The sequence below is a fragment of the Papaver somniferum genome, chromosome 1, assembly GCF_003573695.1.
Source record: "Papaver somniferum cultivar HN1 chromosome 1, ASM357369v1, whole genome shotgun sequence".
Taxonomy (NCBI): domain Eukaryota; kingdom Viridiplantae; phylum Streptophyta; class Magnoliopsida; order Ranunculales; family Papaveraceae; genus Papaver; species Papaver somniferum.
Window position 1 is genome coordinate 171795632 of NC_039358.1, and position 16240 is coordinate 171811871.

The 16240-nt window shown below is 41.6% G+C and overlaps 2 protein-coding genes across 2 annotated transcripts; one reads left to right on the forward strand and one right to left on the reverse strand.

The window, feature by feature from the left end:
- Positions 1-11199: 11199 nt before the first annotated feature.
- On the forward strand, positions 11200-12546 carry LOC113354118 (putative nuclease HARBI1). The gene has a single exon (XM_026597551.1). It carries the CDS (start codon positions 11200-11202, stop codon positions 12544-12546), a length of 1347 nt encoding a protein of 448 aa, XP_026453336.1.
- Positions 12547-14838: 2292 nt separating this feature from the next.
- Positions 14839-16013, reverse strand: LOC113334108. The gene is made up of 2 exons (XM_026580450.1): positions 15789-16013; positions 14839-15142 (listed from the first exon to the last, which is right to left on the reverse strand). The coding sequence occupies exons 1-2, from the start codon at positions 15890-15892 to the stop codon at positions 15019-15021; spliced, it is 228 nt and encodes a 75-aa protein (XP_026436235.1). The 5' UTR covers positions 15893-16013; the 3' UTR covers positions 14839-15018.
- Positions 16014-16240: the final 227 nt, after the last annotated feature.

Sequence of the window (16240 nt, forward strand, 5' to 3'; positions counted from 1 at the left end):
AAACTCAATATATACAAAGGTTTAGGAATCCTGACCTGCCACGTGTCTGATAGATGCCACCAAAAATATTACCATCCCCATCCAAATTTTCAAATCTGTCAATATTCCCAGCTATCTCCCAACTATAATTGACTTCATCAATTGTCTTCAAACTGTAAAAACGATTCACGATCTTGCTGCTTTCCAGAGACGAAACTTGATGCTTCAAATCTCAATTTCCTTCAACTCTTCTTTTCCTCAATCTCTTTTAAGTGCTACTCAATTTTCCCAAGTGATTGTTTAATAACCATTTTTTTTTCATAACAAGAAAAGGCCTCAAAGGCATTTATTAAAATTCAAAAGTAGGTACAGCATCGGTGGAGGGTAGCCTGGCAACAAGCTGAGCCCCCACACCTCTTTGAATGGAAATACCTACTCTATAAAAAAGAAAATTTCCTATTGTTGATGGTGGTTTTTAGCTTAGGGTTAAAATCGTAAAACCATACATCTGACATGACATCACTATGACCACTAGCGCATTTATTGAATCAATCAGCATGCCTACATAAGAATTACCAGGGTACCTTTTTTATACATGCGTCATGTTCCACGGCAGAACCCTTAGTATTAACCGACATCATCTTCGTACATACCAAACCCTAATTCTCACGCCACCGTGCCAATGGAAAACCATGCCAGCCACGTCTCCGCGCCAAGGCATGCAAACCATGCCAGCCGCACCACCGTGCCAATGGAAAACCATGCCAGCCACGTCTCCGCGCCAAGGCATGCAAACCATGCCATCCGCACCACCATGCCAATGGCAAACCATGCCATCCACGTCTTCGCGCCAAGGCATGCCAACCATGCCAGCAGCACCACTATGCCAATGACATGCCATGCCAGCCACATCACCGCGCCAAGGCATACCAACCATGCCAGCCGCACCACTGTGCCAATGGCAAACTATGCCAGCCACATCTTCGCGCCAAGGCATACCTACCATGCCAGCCGCACCATTGTGCCAATGGAAAACCATGCCAGCCACGTTTACCGCGCCAAGGCATGCCAGCCATGCTGACCGCACCATGCGCCAATGGCATGCCAAACCCTTGGCCCTACCATGCCAAGCCGTCCAAACCCTTGGCCCCACCATGCCAAGCCAACCGCACCTTGCCTTGGTCCTATCATGCCAAGCCGTACAAACCCTTGGACCCACCATGCCAAGCCAACTGCACCTTGCCTTGGCCCTAGCCATACTGGCCGCACCATGCGCCAATGGCATGCCAAAACCTTGGCCCTAGCCATGCTGGCCGCACCATGCGCCAATGGCATGCCAAACCCTTGGCCCTACCATGCCAAGCCGTCCAAACCCTTGGCCCCACTATGCCAAGCCATCCGCACCATTCTACCTTGGCCCCACTATGCCAAGTCATCTGCACCATTCTGCCTTGGACCCACTATGCCAATCCGTCTGCACCATTCTTCCTTGGCCCCACTATGCCAAGACGTCCGCACCATTCTGCCTTGGCCCCACTATCCCAAGCCGCCCGCACCATTCTGCCTTGGCCCCACTATGCCAAGCCGTCCGCACCATTCTTCCTTGGCCACACTATGCCAAGCCGTTCGCACCATTCTGCCATGGCCCCACCATGCTAAGCCGTCCAAACCCTTGGCCCCACTATGCCAAGCCGTCCACGCCATTTTCCTTGGCCCTACCATGCCGGCCTTCCCTATGCGGCTACCAAAACAAAGGTGTGCGACGATCAACGGTCACCCTTCAATCCTAGATGCAAATCTTAGCCGTCCAAGGTCGCCAGAAAACGCATGGTAATCTTTGGCCCAAAACCCTAGTTTTGGCCACGCCAAACCGCGCTAAGGCATGCCATGCCAATATGCCAATGGCATGCCAACCACCTTGCCGCGCCATACCATGACAACCTTCCCTATGCGGCTACCAAAACGAAGGCGTGCGACGATCAACGGCCACCCTTCAATCCTAGATGCAAATCCTAGCCGTCCAAGGTTGCCAAACAACGCACGGTAACCTTTGGCCCCAAACCCTAGTTTTGTCCACGCCAAACCGTGCCAAGGCATGCCATGCCACATGTGCCAATGGCATGTCAACCACCTTGCCGCGCCACGCCATACCGGCCTTCCCTATGCGGATGCCAAAATGAAAGCCTGCAACGATCAACTGCCACCTTTTCATCTAAGATGAAGATCTTATCCATCCAAGGTTACCAGCTAACGCATGTCAACTTTTGGCCCTAGTTTGGTCTCGCCTAAACAAAGCCAAAACCCTAACTTTTGGCCGCGCCTAAACCAAGCCATATTAAAGCCATACCGAGCATGCTTTCATGCCACTGGATACCAAACGAAGGGTTGCAATAATCAACGGCTACCTTTCCTCTTAAGATGCAAAATCTCGACCGTCGAAGGTCACCGAGCCGGCAAGTCTCCCAAGCTCGACTTGCCAGACGACAACAACATGCTACCTATTTTCCACGAAAACACCCGAGACATCAACGCATATCACAAACTGGGGGATGCTCATTGGGTATTGGTTTGGCGGTTTACAGCGTGCGGCGTACACTATGCCCGTTATAATAAAGTTTCATAAGGATGAGGCGGTTAGTTAATACAGGGAGTAATGGTGAAACGCTTTCTTTTATAGAACATGAATTCCATGCGTTACCGGTAACCACCTCCTCCCATTTACTCACCCGTTTTCCACTTCTTAATGAGACCAGAGTACGTTTCACCTCGACTTGTATAAATAAGTATTACCTATTTCCACCGAACAAGAAGTTCAGGTCAGGAGCATACAACACTCAGAAAACATTTGCTAGCTTTCCATCTGTTAGCTTCCCACTTTCTGATACAAGTCGTAGAAAACAACTACTCTTCTAGAATCAACTATTTTGGACTCAACACTTTCTTCGCTTCCCTCCCCAAAACCAACCCTTCTCCTTAACTTTGTGACCGAAACAAGTCTGGAACGACCATTTCTTGGTTTAGGCCGAATTTGTATAGATTGATCTCTCGAATCTAAAGTACTCTCTTGCAGTATATTGTTTAGGGTTTAAATTCGTTTCTCACCCACACACCCGAAATTACCAAAATCAGCAGAAACCGTTTTCACCCTCAGACAATTGGCGACCACAGTGGGAGATTGATCTTTCGGTTACAATGTCAATTTTCAATCCTCGATCTCATACTTCGACCCAGACGTCAGGACGGTAGAGGCAAACGATCCGCTCAGGGATCGACGACTCAGCTACCCGACGACCCGATACGATCCGCTTAGGGATCGACGACTCAGCTACCAGAAGGCCCGATACGATCCGCTCAGGGATCAACGACTCAGTTACCAGACGACCCGATTACCAGTCATGACACCGCAATGGGCGACTGGGGACTTCCCAGAGGTTAAAAGCAAACGATCCGCCCAGGGATCGACCACTCTATTATCAAGTGACTCAGGGACGACTGGGGACTTTCCACAATCGCGGTGCTTCCCACAAAACTCGGACTTGCACCTGACTCATTTTTCGTTAGCACATCCAAATAACCGAGTAAGTCTTTCCTAGACAAAATACATGGTTTACTATTTCAAGTTTTCACAGGAATGATAAAACTGATAACCATGTTATGTTTCATCCCATGTCATCTACCAACACGCAACGTTCACGGTTCCATATCTTCCCTGGGATGTTTGTGTCAGTTACAATCATAACCAAAAACGACATCATCCTAAAACAGTTCATCCCGAATAATAATCCAAAACCCTCATAGGTAACACTTGTCTAACCAAAAATCCAGAAAATCAAACCATAAACCAGGCGCTTTGTTCGGCATACAAAAAAAAAAAAGAGGAAAACCCGAACGCCCGGTTCTTCGTGGAATTAGTCACCTACCCATACGTACCCACTTTGCATAATAATGATTACCCGTCACTATTCATGAGGTAGCCGACGCTACTACGGTGATATTCGAAGAGGAATTGTTTACAATGAATTATTTCTACAAGTTTATGAAAGGCATCCTTGCGGCTAGGGTTTACACCAGTTCAGAAGAACAATATTTCTACAGATTTATGGAAGGCATACCTATGGCTAAGGTTTGCACCAACACAAGAAAAACAAGAAAACAAATTAAAAGAGAAACGCTGGAGTACATACCTGGAATATGCTTTCCCACTTTATTGCTACCGCGCCACGCCAAGCCAGCGCCCATTCCAAGCCGATCTAGCACTAACAACTTGCATCCATCTAACGCTAACAACTTGCATCTCTCCAAGCGCCAGCATCTTGCATCTCTTCCAACGCTGACAGCTTGCATCCTTCCAACGCTAACAGCTTGCATCCATCCAGCGCTAAGATCTTTCATATTTCCAGCGCCAGCATCTTGCATCTCTTTCAGCGTTGGCAGCTTGCATCCTTCCAGCGGTAACAGCTTGCATCTTCCCAGCGCCAGCAACTTGCATTCTTCCAGCGTTGCTCTTGAACGCTCAGTAGAAGGGAATCAGCAATCCAATTTCATCACACGTAGAGATCAGGAACGACTTCTCCAAAATCGAGGCAAGGAGATCAGCAACCCCCCTGAGTTCACAAAGACTCTCTTCCCATCAGGAGATGCATGATTTCGGGGGACTTCACCCACAAAATTGTGCAGTCTATGGTGGAACATTTATGAGAGATTTTATATTTTACCAAGGCGCAACGTCAAGACATATTTGCATCCCTCAACCGCGATGTGTCAGGAAAACATCTATTTCTAGCCAAGAGGTCGTTCCCAAAAACATATATTTCCAGCCAAGAAGCCGTTCCCAAACCCCTACCTCTCTTAGAAAGCACAATAGATGGAACTGGGGACTCCTAACCACTGTTTGCTTGAAGGGTGTCCAGTTTGACAGTACACTGATTGACGCAGCCTCTCCGCTTCAAAGTCCTCCAGCATCGGCTCCGCTTCAACGTTCACTTCAGCAGCCGCTCCGCTTCAGCATTCTCTCCATAAGCTGCTCCAGGATCGAAGCCAAAGCTTCAGCGTTTGTCTTCTTAAGTTTCAACATCCTCTCCAAGAGCCGAAGACGCCTCAACGCCGCTTCCTCCTTCCAAGGATCGTACCGGGGCCGCCACTCCTTCCTGCAAAGGGTCGTACATCCAAGCTCCCCATGTCAAGGATCATGATCGCAGCCAGCCAATTTTCGTAGTCATGACCGCCTTTTGATCCATCCCGCCAAAACTCATGATCATGGACAGTTTGCTCGCTTACGCATCCAGCCAATCCTTTTACTTCCATGGATGCCCATAAAATTCCAACCAACCTACTTTGTTACCACGACAATGTAGTCTCTTCTGATTACATCTGCTACCAAGAACTGTTACCACTCATTTGTTGATACCATCCAGTGCTTCATCACAGCAGAAATCGCTACAAAGATGAAAACATGTAAACCATACTTGGGGACTGAGGATATACACGGAATCCCTTCATTGTCAAATCTCATAAGACACAGTCAACCAAAAGGCCATAGCCACAACAAGGTCATCTACTCTTCAAGGGTGCAGCGCAAGAATATCATCACCTCTCTGTCTAGAAGACGCCTTCAACACTTTGCGAGGCCGCGGAGGATCCCATGCCTTCTTAGAGGAAAACAACTTCAGAAACTAAAGAAAAATGCGACAGGGGACTGCTCATCGCACTCGACGACCATCAAAAACTTATGAGATAACTCCAGAGACGCGGCTGAAACATTTTCTTGAAGAAATAGAGGAAAGCCACGATAAACAACATAACTCTATCATTTCTACCTCTTCGTTATCCAGAATATTTCGTCCATGTGATATTCTGAGCATCCCAGCGTCGCATCCAAAAGAATACAATAAGCTTGTATCAAACCCCGTGGACGTGGAGTCAAGACGATGCAATGAAAGTAGGCTACACATGGGGACTACCGGCATGGGACGCTTTCACTCCCCTCAACCAGGTTATTTCTGATTTCAACATCATCACTGTCGAAGTTTTACGAGCCACGGGAATTTCTCAACACAAAGCCGTACATGTGCATCGAAGACTCCAAAATCACGCCACAGAGATACATTCACATGTTCGGCCGTGCCATCAGATCTAACAGAAATATAACTGAGGACTGCTCACCGCATCTCATTCCATACGATAGTCCAAGATTCAGAAGATGGTTCGAAGGATGTCTCTTGGAACAAAGTCCTTGAAGACTTGATAGCAGCACGTCGGTAACGAAACGTCTCCCAACTCATCTATCTCATCCAGTGGCTCCGGAAGATTTCGACCATACAAGCATCCACAATATACTGTCATTGCGATCAAAAGGTCCAGGACTGAACAACCTAAAATCAAGGATGGACCGACAACGCAACCACATCCATCCGTCCCAAGAATGCAATGGAGTTTGGTAAATTTTGGAATCCACTGGACAGACAGAAAAAAGAAGAAGGTCAATACCTCTTTTCATACGGACGGAGTTTCTAGAGTTTGCACAGAATAAAATTTCCTTCTTGCTCCATGAATGGGAATAGATGACTTGGCGCGACTATGTTACCCCGGGCCCGCAACATCTCTCCTGAATTCTTCCTGAGTTTCACTGTCGGGCCATTTTCACCTCCTAAAACGAGATCAAAACCTAAATATTCCCGCGTGATGAGATAGGAAATTCTTTTCCGGTCAGATGGAGGGGAGGACCGTCGAAATCCGAGTTCGTACGAGAATTCTATAACGATTCTAGTAAGGGGCGCTAATTAGGGTTTCAGCATGCCAAACCCTAATTTAGACAAAGTTGTCAGGCGCCATCACTACCATTTAATAACCGAAGTTCCAGCGTTATACCATTGTTTGGTAGCCGAAGTTCTGAAACCAGTTTACACCATTCTGCGGACTGAAGCCAGTTGCCTCCCATTCCAAGCCGACCGACGCCTTCGGCTCCCATTCCAAGATGACCAACGCGTGCGGCTCCCATTCCAAGCCGACCGACGCCTGCGGCTTCCATTCCAAGCTAACAATCTACATATCACCACTTCACGGTCTAGCCAGCAACACCACAAGTAGAATCTATGCAAGGCCTCCAACACGAGAATCACGAACTCTCCTTACCTCTCGAAAAAGGTTAGTCGGGTCTTCTTGACAATATTTTCACGACTTGTCATTTCGATTTTTTCCTCGCCTGTCACCATCTTATGCTTACCTCGCAACAATGCTCCTGTTCCGAGCTAAGCAGGGGACTCAATGAAAAAAAACTATACCAATTGAATCCCAAGAGGTGTAAAACAACTAGGAGAGGTGAAAAACGGGTACCCAGCTCAGCTGGTCAACCCAATTCCCCAAAGTTTCATGGGTTCCAGGAGGTCCCAGGTTCAAGCCCCGATGGCACATGAATTAACATGGAAAGTAGAGTTAGCTTGCCCCCTTGTGACACAATCTCAGCCCCCATCCGCTTCGGCTCCCTTGGCTAGGTTATCCATGAGGCTCGTTGGTAGGCTAGCACGACAACTTGTTCGATTAATATAGTAATCGGAAAATGGGTCATTTGTCCAAATATTTTTAAATCACGGTTCAAATGGACGGGTAAAAAATAGTTTGGGTGAAATGGCCAAAAAAAATAGTAAGGATGGAATTGGTTTCATCCTAGCTTAAATTTTAAAAATAGCAAGGATGAAACTGGATACATCCTGTTTAAATTAAAAATAAGAAAAAATATATTTGAAAATAGGCACGATGAAATTGGTTACATCCTGCCTATTTTTATATTTTTGGTCATTTAAACAGTATCAAAATCTAACTATCCATTTCACCCAGAAATTGTTAATTTTGGTCTTTTTAATCAATTTTGTGTATAGTAATACGTTGTTGGAGCTTAACTTGTTAGGCTTCCAATTACTTAATGCAATACTCTTTAATTAGGAGATTGTTTTTTTTATTTTTATTTTATTTGTTTTATTTGTTTCGATACGCGTAACACTGAGCCCGCCCCTGGATAGACCTAGCCATCTGGACTGCCCTAACTAGTCTAGAGCACTCCCTCTATTGAGGGGCGTTACGACTTTTTTTACAATCTCCCTCCATAGTGGGGCTGTACGGCTCTTTTACGATTTTTACGAGGTTTGAACCTCTATGGAAGTGGGACGGGATTTTTTTTTTTGTTTTTGAAAAGAGAAAGGAGGTGGGACGGGATATCCACCCTACTAGAAGGTGATTCCCAAACAACTATGAGATTTATTTCTTTTTTTTCTTGTTGTCTTTTTTTTTTCTCTTGTCCATTTTCTAAAAAGATTGGAAATTTTTAGAGCAAGTCTTATGATGGAATCTATCCATCTTCCATCTTTTATGCCACCTTAGCACTTGGATCTCTTGATGGAAGCGTAAGTCTAATCATGGAACACAGAAAACGCAAATAAGAATAGCATAAAACGCGAATAATAATAGCGCCAAGGAAACGCTATTAATAATAGCGCTAGACTTTAGTCAACGGTCAAAACGCCAATCTTAATAGCGCCAAACGCTAATCTTATTAGCGCCAAACGTAATTGTTAATAGCGCTAAGCGCTAATCTTATTAGCGCTTTTTCGTTCATATATCCAGTAACACCATCGACCCCTTCTTCTTCTTCCTCTCACAGTTCATCTTCTCTGAAAAAAAGAAGAAAAACAACCTAAAACCCCCTTTCTTGATTCTCATAGCACAACTCAAATAAATCAAAATGCTTCAAAGGGTTTGTTCTATGCTGCATAAGGAATCGAATCAAACTTAAATTTCTCAATTTGATTGAGAATCCAAAGAGAGGTTAGTTGAGTTATAATTTGAGTTTATTTTATAGTTTAATGAAATGTTAGGAATTTAGATGATATTATTGTTGATTGTATGCATGATACTCGATTGTATGATAAATGATAACAATTTTGATTCACAATGACGAATTTGACATGTAATTTAGGGTTTTAGATGATGAATATTGTGTTATTTAGGGTTTTAGATGATGAACATTGTGAAATTGCCATGAGATAATGAATTAACATGTGTTAGTTACATTATGTAAACAATTTAAGTGCATTGTGTGACTATATTGATTTTAATTTGATGATTTTGTATAGATTGTGGATATGGATGTGTTAATGATCTTGAGTTCAAAAGAACCGGATGAGAAACATATTTCTACAAGTATAGACCCACTTGATACACAATATGATATCACGTTTAGAAGTAATCTAGAAGACCTTGAGGATTTATATGACCGTGTGGTGGTTCATGAAAGTGCTAGTCAAGTTCTTCAAAATTCCGGCCTTGCTAGATTTTTTGAAATTAGAATTAAGAGAGCTGATCAACAACTAGCTTATGCAATCATAGAGAGGTGGTGGTATAGTACCAATTCGTTTCATTTTCGAAACTTTGAAATTGGTTTCACCCCTTTAGATTTTGTTCACTTAACTGGAATTCCTATTGGAAATGGTCGTAGAAGATTGGAACACGCCGCTACAAGTAAATGGAAAAGTAGAGAAAACCAACAACTAGAGGATACCTACTTTGGACCTTTGCATGGGTATGCAAAGTACAACAAGAACTCACCTGAATTTCATATTAGTTGCCTCGTAAACTATATCAAGGACAATCCAATTAATGATGAAAATTGGGAGATTGTGACTCGATACTTCTTATTATGGGTGATTTCAAAAGTTTTATTAGCACGTACCACTACAAGAGCAAGCAAAGGTTGGATCGCTTCCTTGCGTGATTTGAATGCGATTGGTAATTATGATTGGGGTTCGGCTTGTTTTAGTCACTTGTATAGTAGCATGAGTGTGGTTGCTAGAGGTGGAAAAAACATGTGTGGATTGGCGATGGTTTTAGAATATTGGTTTTACATATATTTTCGTACTTTGACGCCTTTTCTCCAAGAAGGTGTACCGACTGATGTATGGCCTGCAATTATGATATTCAAGAAAGATAGTCTAGTGAAGTTGCAAAGGGGTACTTCCAAACACTCTCTTAATACAGCTCGCCAACAAATTGAGGTGAGGATAATTGTTGGAACGGAATGGCAACCACGGTCTACTAGTATGTATAGAGATCATCCTGATATAGTGCATGCTCGTGAAATCTCCAATCAAAGAGTGGCTTTCTATAATCCGGAAAGCGATACTAGTATCATGTATCTTGGTGAACGGTTTTTAAGGCAAACAAAGGGATTTATAACAATTCCAAGAAGTCCACGTGAACATTTGGAAGACCTTGCTACCCCCCATGATCCTATTGATGTGGTTGAAGGACGAGACTATAAGCATGTATGTATGGTGGTGGAAGCAATAATCTATTGAATTTTTGCTCCCAGAAATATATCGTCAAGAAAACAGAGATGAAGTTGGAGCTGCAAGCACTCAAGATCCGACATTTCTAGTAAATCAGGTCCCCCCAATATATCCATCACGGTATAAGTATGACAACGTCTCACAAGCTTCACCTGAATTTCCAAGAGTTTCTTTCTGTACCGTACGTTCAGACAGTGAAGGCAACCGTGTTGAAGTGCCTTTGCAAGCACCTGATCCTCCTCCATTCACGTATGATGCTAATTGGGGAACAAGGGTTAGTAATTTTTGATTTTAACTCCTTCAATTATTTTGTTTGCCACATTATTATGATTTTCTTTACACATTAGAAGTTCCTTCGTATATTTGCTATCTTGGTGTTTCTTTTCAGGAGCAATGGAAAGATTTAGCGCATAGGTTGGCTACGTTAAATCTTGCAAAGGACGAGTATTGGTTTGAAATAGATCGTGCACGTGCTCTTGGGGAAGGATCGACGTCAACCCAATCATGTTATGATCTTGGAGACAACTCTCAATGGTCAAGCCGTAAAAGACCAGCCACAAGTCAATCAGATGATGCACATGGTCATTATGTTCCACAAGATGAAGTAGTTCCAGAGTCACAATTAACTCAAGTCTTGAATAGTGGTGGGGTTGGTTTAAGTGAAGACGAAATGGCAAGGATGTTAGGATTAAGTTTTGAGGGAACATAGATGTGTTTTCTTTAATGAATGTGTATGAAACTTGGATGTCTTTTCTTTAATGAATGTGTGCATGAATGTCTTCTCTTTTGTATGGATTCAAAAATCTTGGAATGCTTACATTATTTGAGTTTTGTTTATAGGTGCAATATGGACGATGAAAATCCGCTAAGGAGGTATGTACTAATGACGTATGGTATCGATCTTAGCATTGGTGATGATAGAGAGGAGAGAGCAATTGTGTTGTACCAGTATATGACTCAAAGAATGCATAGGCTCTTCCAACCGGTGCCTCAAGAAGTATTGACGCGACAAATGGTGGACAGGCAGCGAGAGGATGGAGATGCAAGGATGATGCATGACTACTTTGGACCTAACTGTACTTGGGGCCCTAAGAAGTTCCACCAACGTTTGGGTATGTATCGACCTATTTTCTTACGTATTCTAAGTGAAATAGTTGTTGCGGATCCTGCTTTTGATTTCCAAGTTGATTTCACCGGAAAACTTGGCCACTCTCCCCACATGAAGATGTATGCCGTAATGAAATGTTTGTGTAAAGGCATAGCCGCTGATAGCACAGATGATTATGTCCGTATGGGAGCGTCGACCGTCTATATGTATGTCAAGAGGTTTACTAGGGTAATTGTTCGGCACTTTAGTCCAAGGTATATGCGACTTCCTACAAGAGAAGACACGGAAAGATTATTGGCAGAAAATGCAGCTAGAGGGTTTCCTGGAATGCTTGGAAGTGTTGATTGTATGCATTTTCAGTGGAAGAATTGTCCAACAACATGGGAAGGTACGTTCCGTGGACATGAGAAAAAACCTACCATCATCTTAGAAGCTGTGGCATCATATGATCGGTGGTTTTGGCATGGTTTCTTTGGAACGCCAGGGTCGAACAACGACTTGAACGTCTTGGCTCAATCTCCACTTTTTGATATGATGGTTAATGGTTTAGCAACTCTTTTTAATTACCGCATCAATGGACACAGCTACGACAAGGGTTACTACTTGGCGGATAGTATATATCCACGATTGTCTTGTATTGTGCAGTCATTCAAAATTCTTCTTCCAAATCAGCCAGCCAATACGTTGTTCAATAAATACCAACAAGCGAAGAGAACGGATGTTGAAAGGGCTTTTGGAAATCTCCAAAACAAGTTCCAAATAACAAAAAATCCAGCAATATATTGGGATAAGGAGGATATAAACTTTATTATCAAGGCTTGTTTGATTTTGCATAACATGGTCATTGAGAATGAAAAACGTAACTTATATTGGGGTCAAGTCGTGAACGAACCAATACGACAGGTTATTGGAATACCGAGGTCATACCACGAGTTAAGGAATGATGAGGCATATCTCCAACTCCGCAATGATCTTGTTCAACATATTTGGATACGACATGGATTAGGTCTCAGAGACGGTGAAATGCCACCAGAATCTCCCCCTCCGCCACCAGATGATCTTGACGGTTCAGATGGTGAATTCGATCCTACCGATGTTTACCCACCAGAAGAAAAGCTTTAGTCTTTTTCGTAAGATTTCGAAGAACATCTTTAGTCTTTTTTCGTAAGATTTCGAATGAAATTGGTTGCAATCCTTAGTCTTTTTTCGTAAGATTTCGAACATCTTTAGTCTTTTTTCGTAAATTAAGAAATATTAAGATTTTCATTGTATTATTTATGGCTTTCATTGTTTTCACTTTATGGTTTTCATTGTTTTCAAAAGAGAAGAAGTTATGGATTTTCAAAAGAGAAGAAAAAAACTAAGTATGGAACTTGAGGAATTGGCGTAGGTTCTGGATATTTTTCAAGAAAAGCGCAAATAAGAATAGGGTTTAGCGCTATTAAGAATAGCGCCAAACACTATTAAGAATAGCGCCAAACGCTATTAAGAATTGCGTTTAATTCCTAACCATTAGATATGTAACGGCTCCTTCTAATCAACGACTCACAAAGAAGCGCCAGTAACAATAGCGTTTCAACGACTATTTTTTTGAATTCGAAATTTTCCCTATAAATTGATCACTTCTCAGCTCAGCTCAGACCAAAACCATCCAATCTCTAGATTTTTCTCCATATTCTCTAGATTTTTCTCCATCTTCTTAAAATTCATTGCAATTCAGACTTTTTTTTTAACCATGGCAAAATATCTTACACCCGAAGATGTTGCAATCACCAATCTTGGATAAGCATTACACTTGATGGTGTTGCCGGAGTTGATCAAATATCAAACCAGTTTTGGGAGCGGGAATTCGATACATATGTAAGCAGCTTTGGGAATAAAAATGACAGAACTGTTCATAAGTTGCAAAATAGATTTGGTACCTTGAAAAAAGATGTCAAAAAATGGGTTGGTATCTTAAAATTTGCATATAAACAATGCAAGCGGATGCGGAATTGATGTTCTTGTAAGTTTTATTAAGATTTCTTAATGTATATCATTTTATTTTATTGAAGGAATTCTAACTTGGGTTTTTGTTTGTTTTTTGTAGGAGAGAAAAGCTATATTGGAATATAATAAGGTTAGCAAGGGAAAACCTTTTCAAAATGAAGAGGTGTACCGACTTTTCAAAGCTCATGTTCTCGGATTCAATCCCGAAGAAATTGATCCTACTCAAAATGTGGAAGATGAATCGGATGCTCCTAGTGTTAATGCTTCAACAAGTAGTGCTCCTGCAAGAAGCGACCCAAGATGGCATGAAGAGGATGGCCCTCGTCGACCAACGGGGAAAAGGGCTCAACAAAGAGAAGCTTCGGAGCTATCGGCCATCAACGACGGAACAGAGCGTATTTTGAAACATTTTAGTGAAGAGAATGCAAAGAAGATGGCAAGATTGGATGGACAAGAAGAATATTTATTAACTATTGCAGAGACAAAAAAGAAATCCGTGGATTTGGCTTTGGAGAAACATGAACTCGAAGTGTTGGATGTGGTGGTTGAGACCTTGCCGGAATGGAAGCAGCAACTTATGTTGGATAAACAAAATAAGATTTTGGAAAAACATGGTTATCCTCCTAGAACACTTGATTATCCACACTATGTAGCTTATGGAACTATGTAGCTTCAATTATGTTTTTTTTTTTTTTTTTTTTTGCAATTTGATGTAGTGGAATCAATGTAGTTGAAGTATTTTTAGTATCAATCAATTTTATCTTCTTTTTGATTTGATTTGATTCAATATATGAAACCAAAAAACTAGTTTGTTCAAGAGGAAAAAAATGAGAGAGTTGAAAAAAAAACTAAGTATAGGATTGGGGAAGTGGAGTGGCTCCTGGATGTTTTTTGTGGTTAGCGCAATTAAGATTGGCGCTGAAAAACGCCAATCTTAATAGTGCTGAAAAACACCAATCTTAATAGCGATGAACGCCATTCTTTTTAGCGTCTGACTTACGCTGTTTTGATTAGCGTTAAGCGCCATTCAAATTGGCGTTTCTTGTCCTCTACTGCGCCAATCTTATTGGCGTTCAACGCCATTCTTATTGGCGTTTCGATGGATTCCACGAACCCTTCCACCAAACCATGGAACGTTGCTTGAATTTTCCGTGGAAAATCCCAACTTAAAAGCCACTAGACTTGACATTTTATGAATTTTCCACACTTGAAATAGGTTGGATTCCAACATAAGACTTGCTCTTAGTCTGATACTAGTCGATGAACTTCATTTCCATTTTATGAATAAAATAAACGATGAACAAAAATCTCTCTTTCAAACAGCGTTACTGTTTACTTGTGACAATCTACAATTTTCAGTGCCAGAATAGCTGGAACCTAGCCATCCTTGTCTCTTTAGAATCAAAGAAACGAAACAGGAGAACAAACAAGCACAACCAAAAATGATGAATTAAATTCCAACTTTTGTTTACATCTGACTATTCAATCAATAGCTACATCTGTGTATGAAAGGAATATGATTCCTTCAAAGTTTCAAACGATACAGTAAAAAAAGAGCACACACATTGCTAATGGAACGTCATGGAATAAGTGAGGTGAACATATTTAACAAGGGATCTGATCAATGAACCAACTGATAATACTGAACGGAAGTTTGATGAGTGATACAGCAAAGTTAGCAAGTCCAGCACAACATATGCAGCATGGGCATATACAACTCAACACAGTCCTGCAATTTTATCATCAATACAATTGTCTCATTAGAAATTAGAAGCACTGAAAATAAACAAATGAAAAATTCAATAATGTTAAATTTACCCTTTTTAATTTTATATAGTAGTATGAATCTAATAAAGCCATTTCCATCAAAATAAAATAATTAAGCCATGTGGAGACTTGCTCAATAATAATGTAAACCAAAAATAATCATTCTTGACTAACTCCTCATTTGACCAGAACAAAAGAAATCAGTATTTTGTTTGCTGGTTCTGAGAATTTTCTGGTCATGATGATTTTACTTTTTATTTTCTGTTTTAATTTTCAGAGAGAACTGATCTATTCTTACTTGTATACATACATTGTCAGGGTTGAATGCTTACACCTAATTCTTGTAATTTTAAGAGAAAAGTCAGAGTTCATGAATTAACCAAATCAATATTTCGTGTTCATCAATTTGTTCAAAAAAACAGTTCTTAATATATGCATCAATTCCTTTGAATTCTTTAACTACAAGTTTAAAATTTCGAATAACGTTACAGACAATGACTTGACCTCTGTTCTAGGGTTTTCATAAGCATTAAACTTCTAATTAACTATAGATTAAAGAAAAATTTCAAACGATGGAAATAAAGAAAGATAGAATAAGGGGAACTTACCCAAGAACCCAAATAACAGCGCCAACAAGAGATAAAACCAATGCAATCAGAGCAAACGGAAGTCCAATCAAGAAACCCAAAGGTCTACAACCACCATCCCCCATTGTTTCTCTCTTAATCTATCTGTTTTTTTGATCTGAAGATGGGAAAAAACAAAAACCTAGAAAACAATGGCAAATAGTACTAGAGACGAAGATCGCAGTTAGGTTTTACTTTGGTTGGAACACGGACGAGGAAGTTTCTCATTTGACAAAGAGAGACGCTTACTTATAAGCAGGAGAAATCCCTTTCCGAGGAGGTGCGGGAGTGGGTGGATGTCTTCTGACAAAACTGTCCTTAAACTTCCCTTACCCTTTCGGACATTAGAATTTTATGTTAAGAGATACAAGGGTGTTTTAGGTATTAAGGTTGTTAAAGTCAAGCAAGAGAAGAAGTCCTACTGCCGCTAGAAT

What these genes read in the sequence shown, in the direction of transcription:
- LOC113354118 (XM_026597551.1), top strand. Translation starts at nt 11,200, where the DNA reads ATGACGTATGGTATCGATCTTAGCATTGGTGATGATAGAGAGGAGAGA.
- LOC113334108 (XM_026580450.1), bottom strand. Translation starts at nt 15,892, where the DNA reads ATGGGGGATGGTGGTTGTAGACCTTTGGGTTTCTTGATTGGACTTCCG. An exon ending in GCTGTTATTTGGGTTCTTGG is followed by an intron (nt 15,143 to 15,788) that starts GTAAGTTCCCCT and finishes ATAAAATTGCAG; the next exon opens with GACTGTGTTGAGTTGTATAT.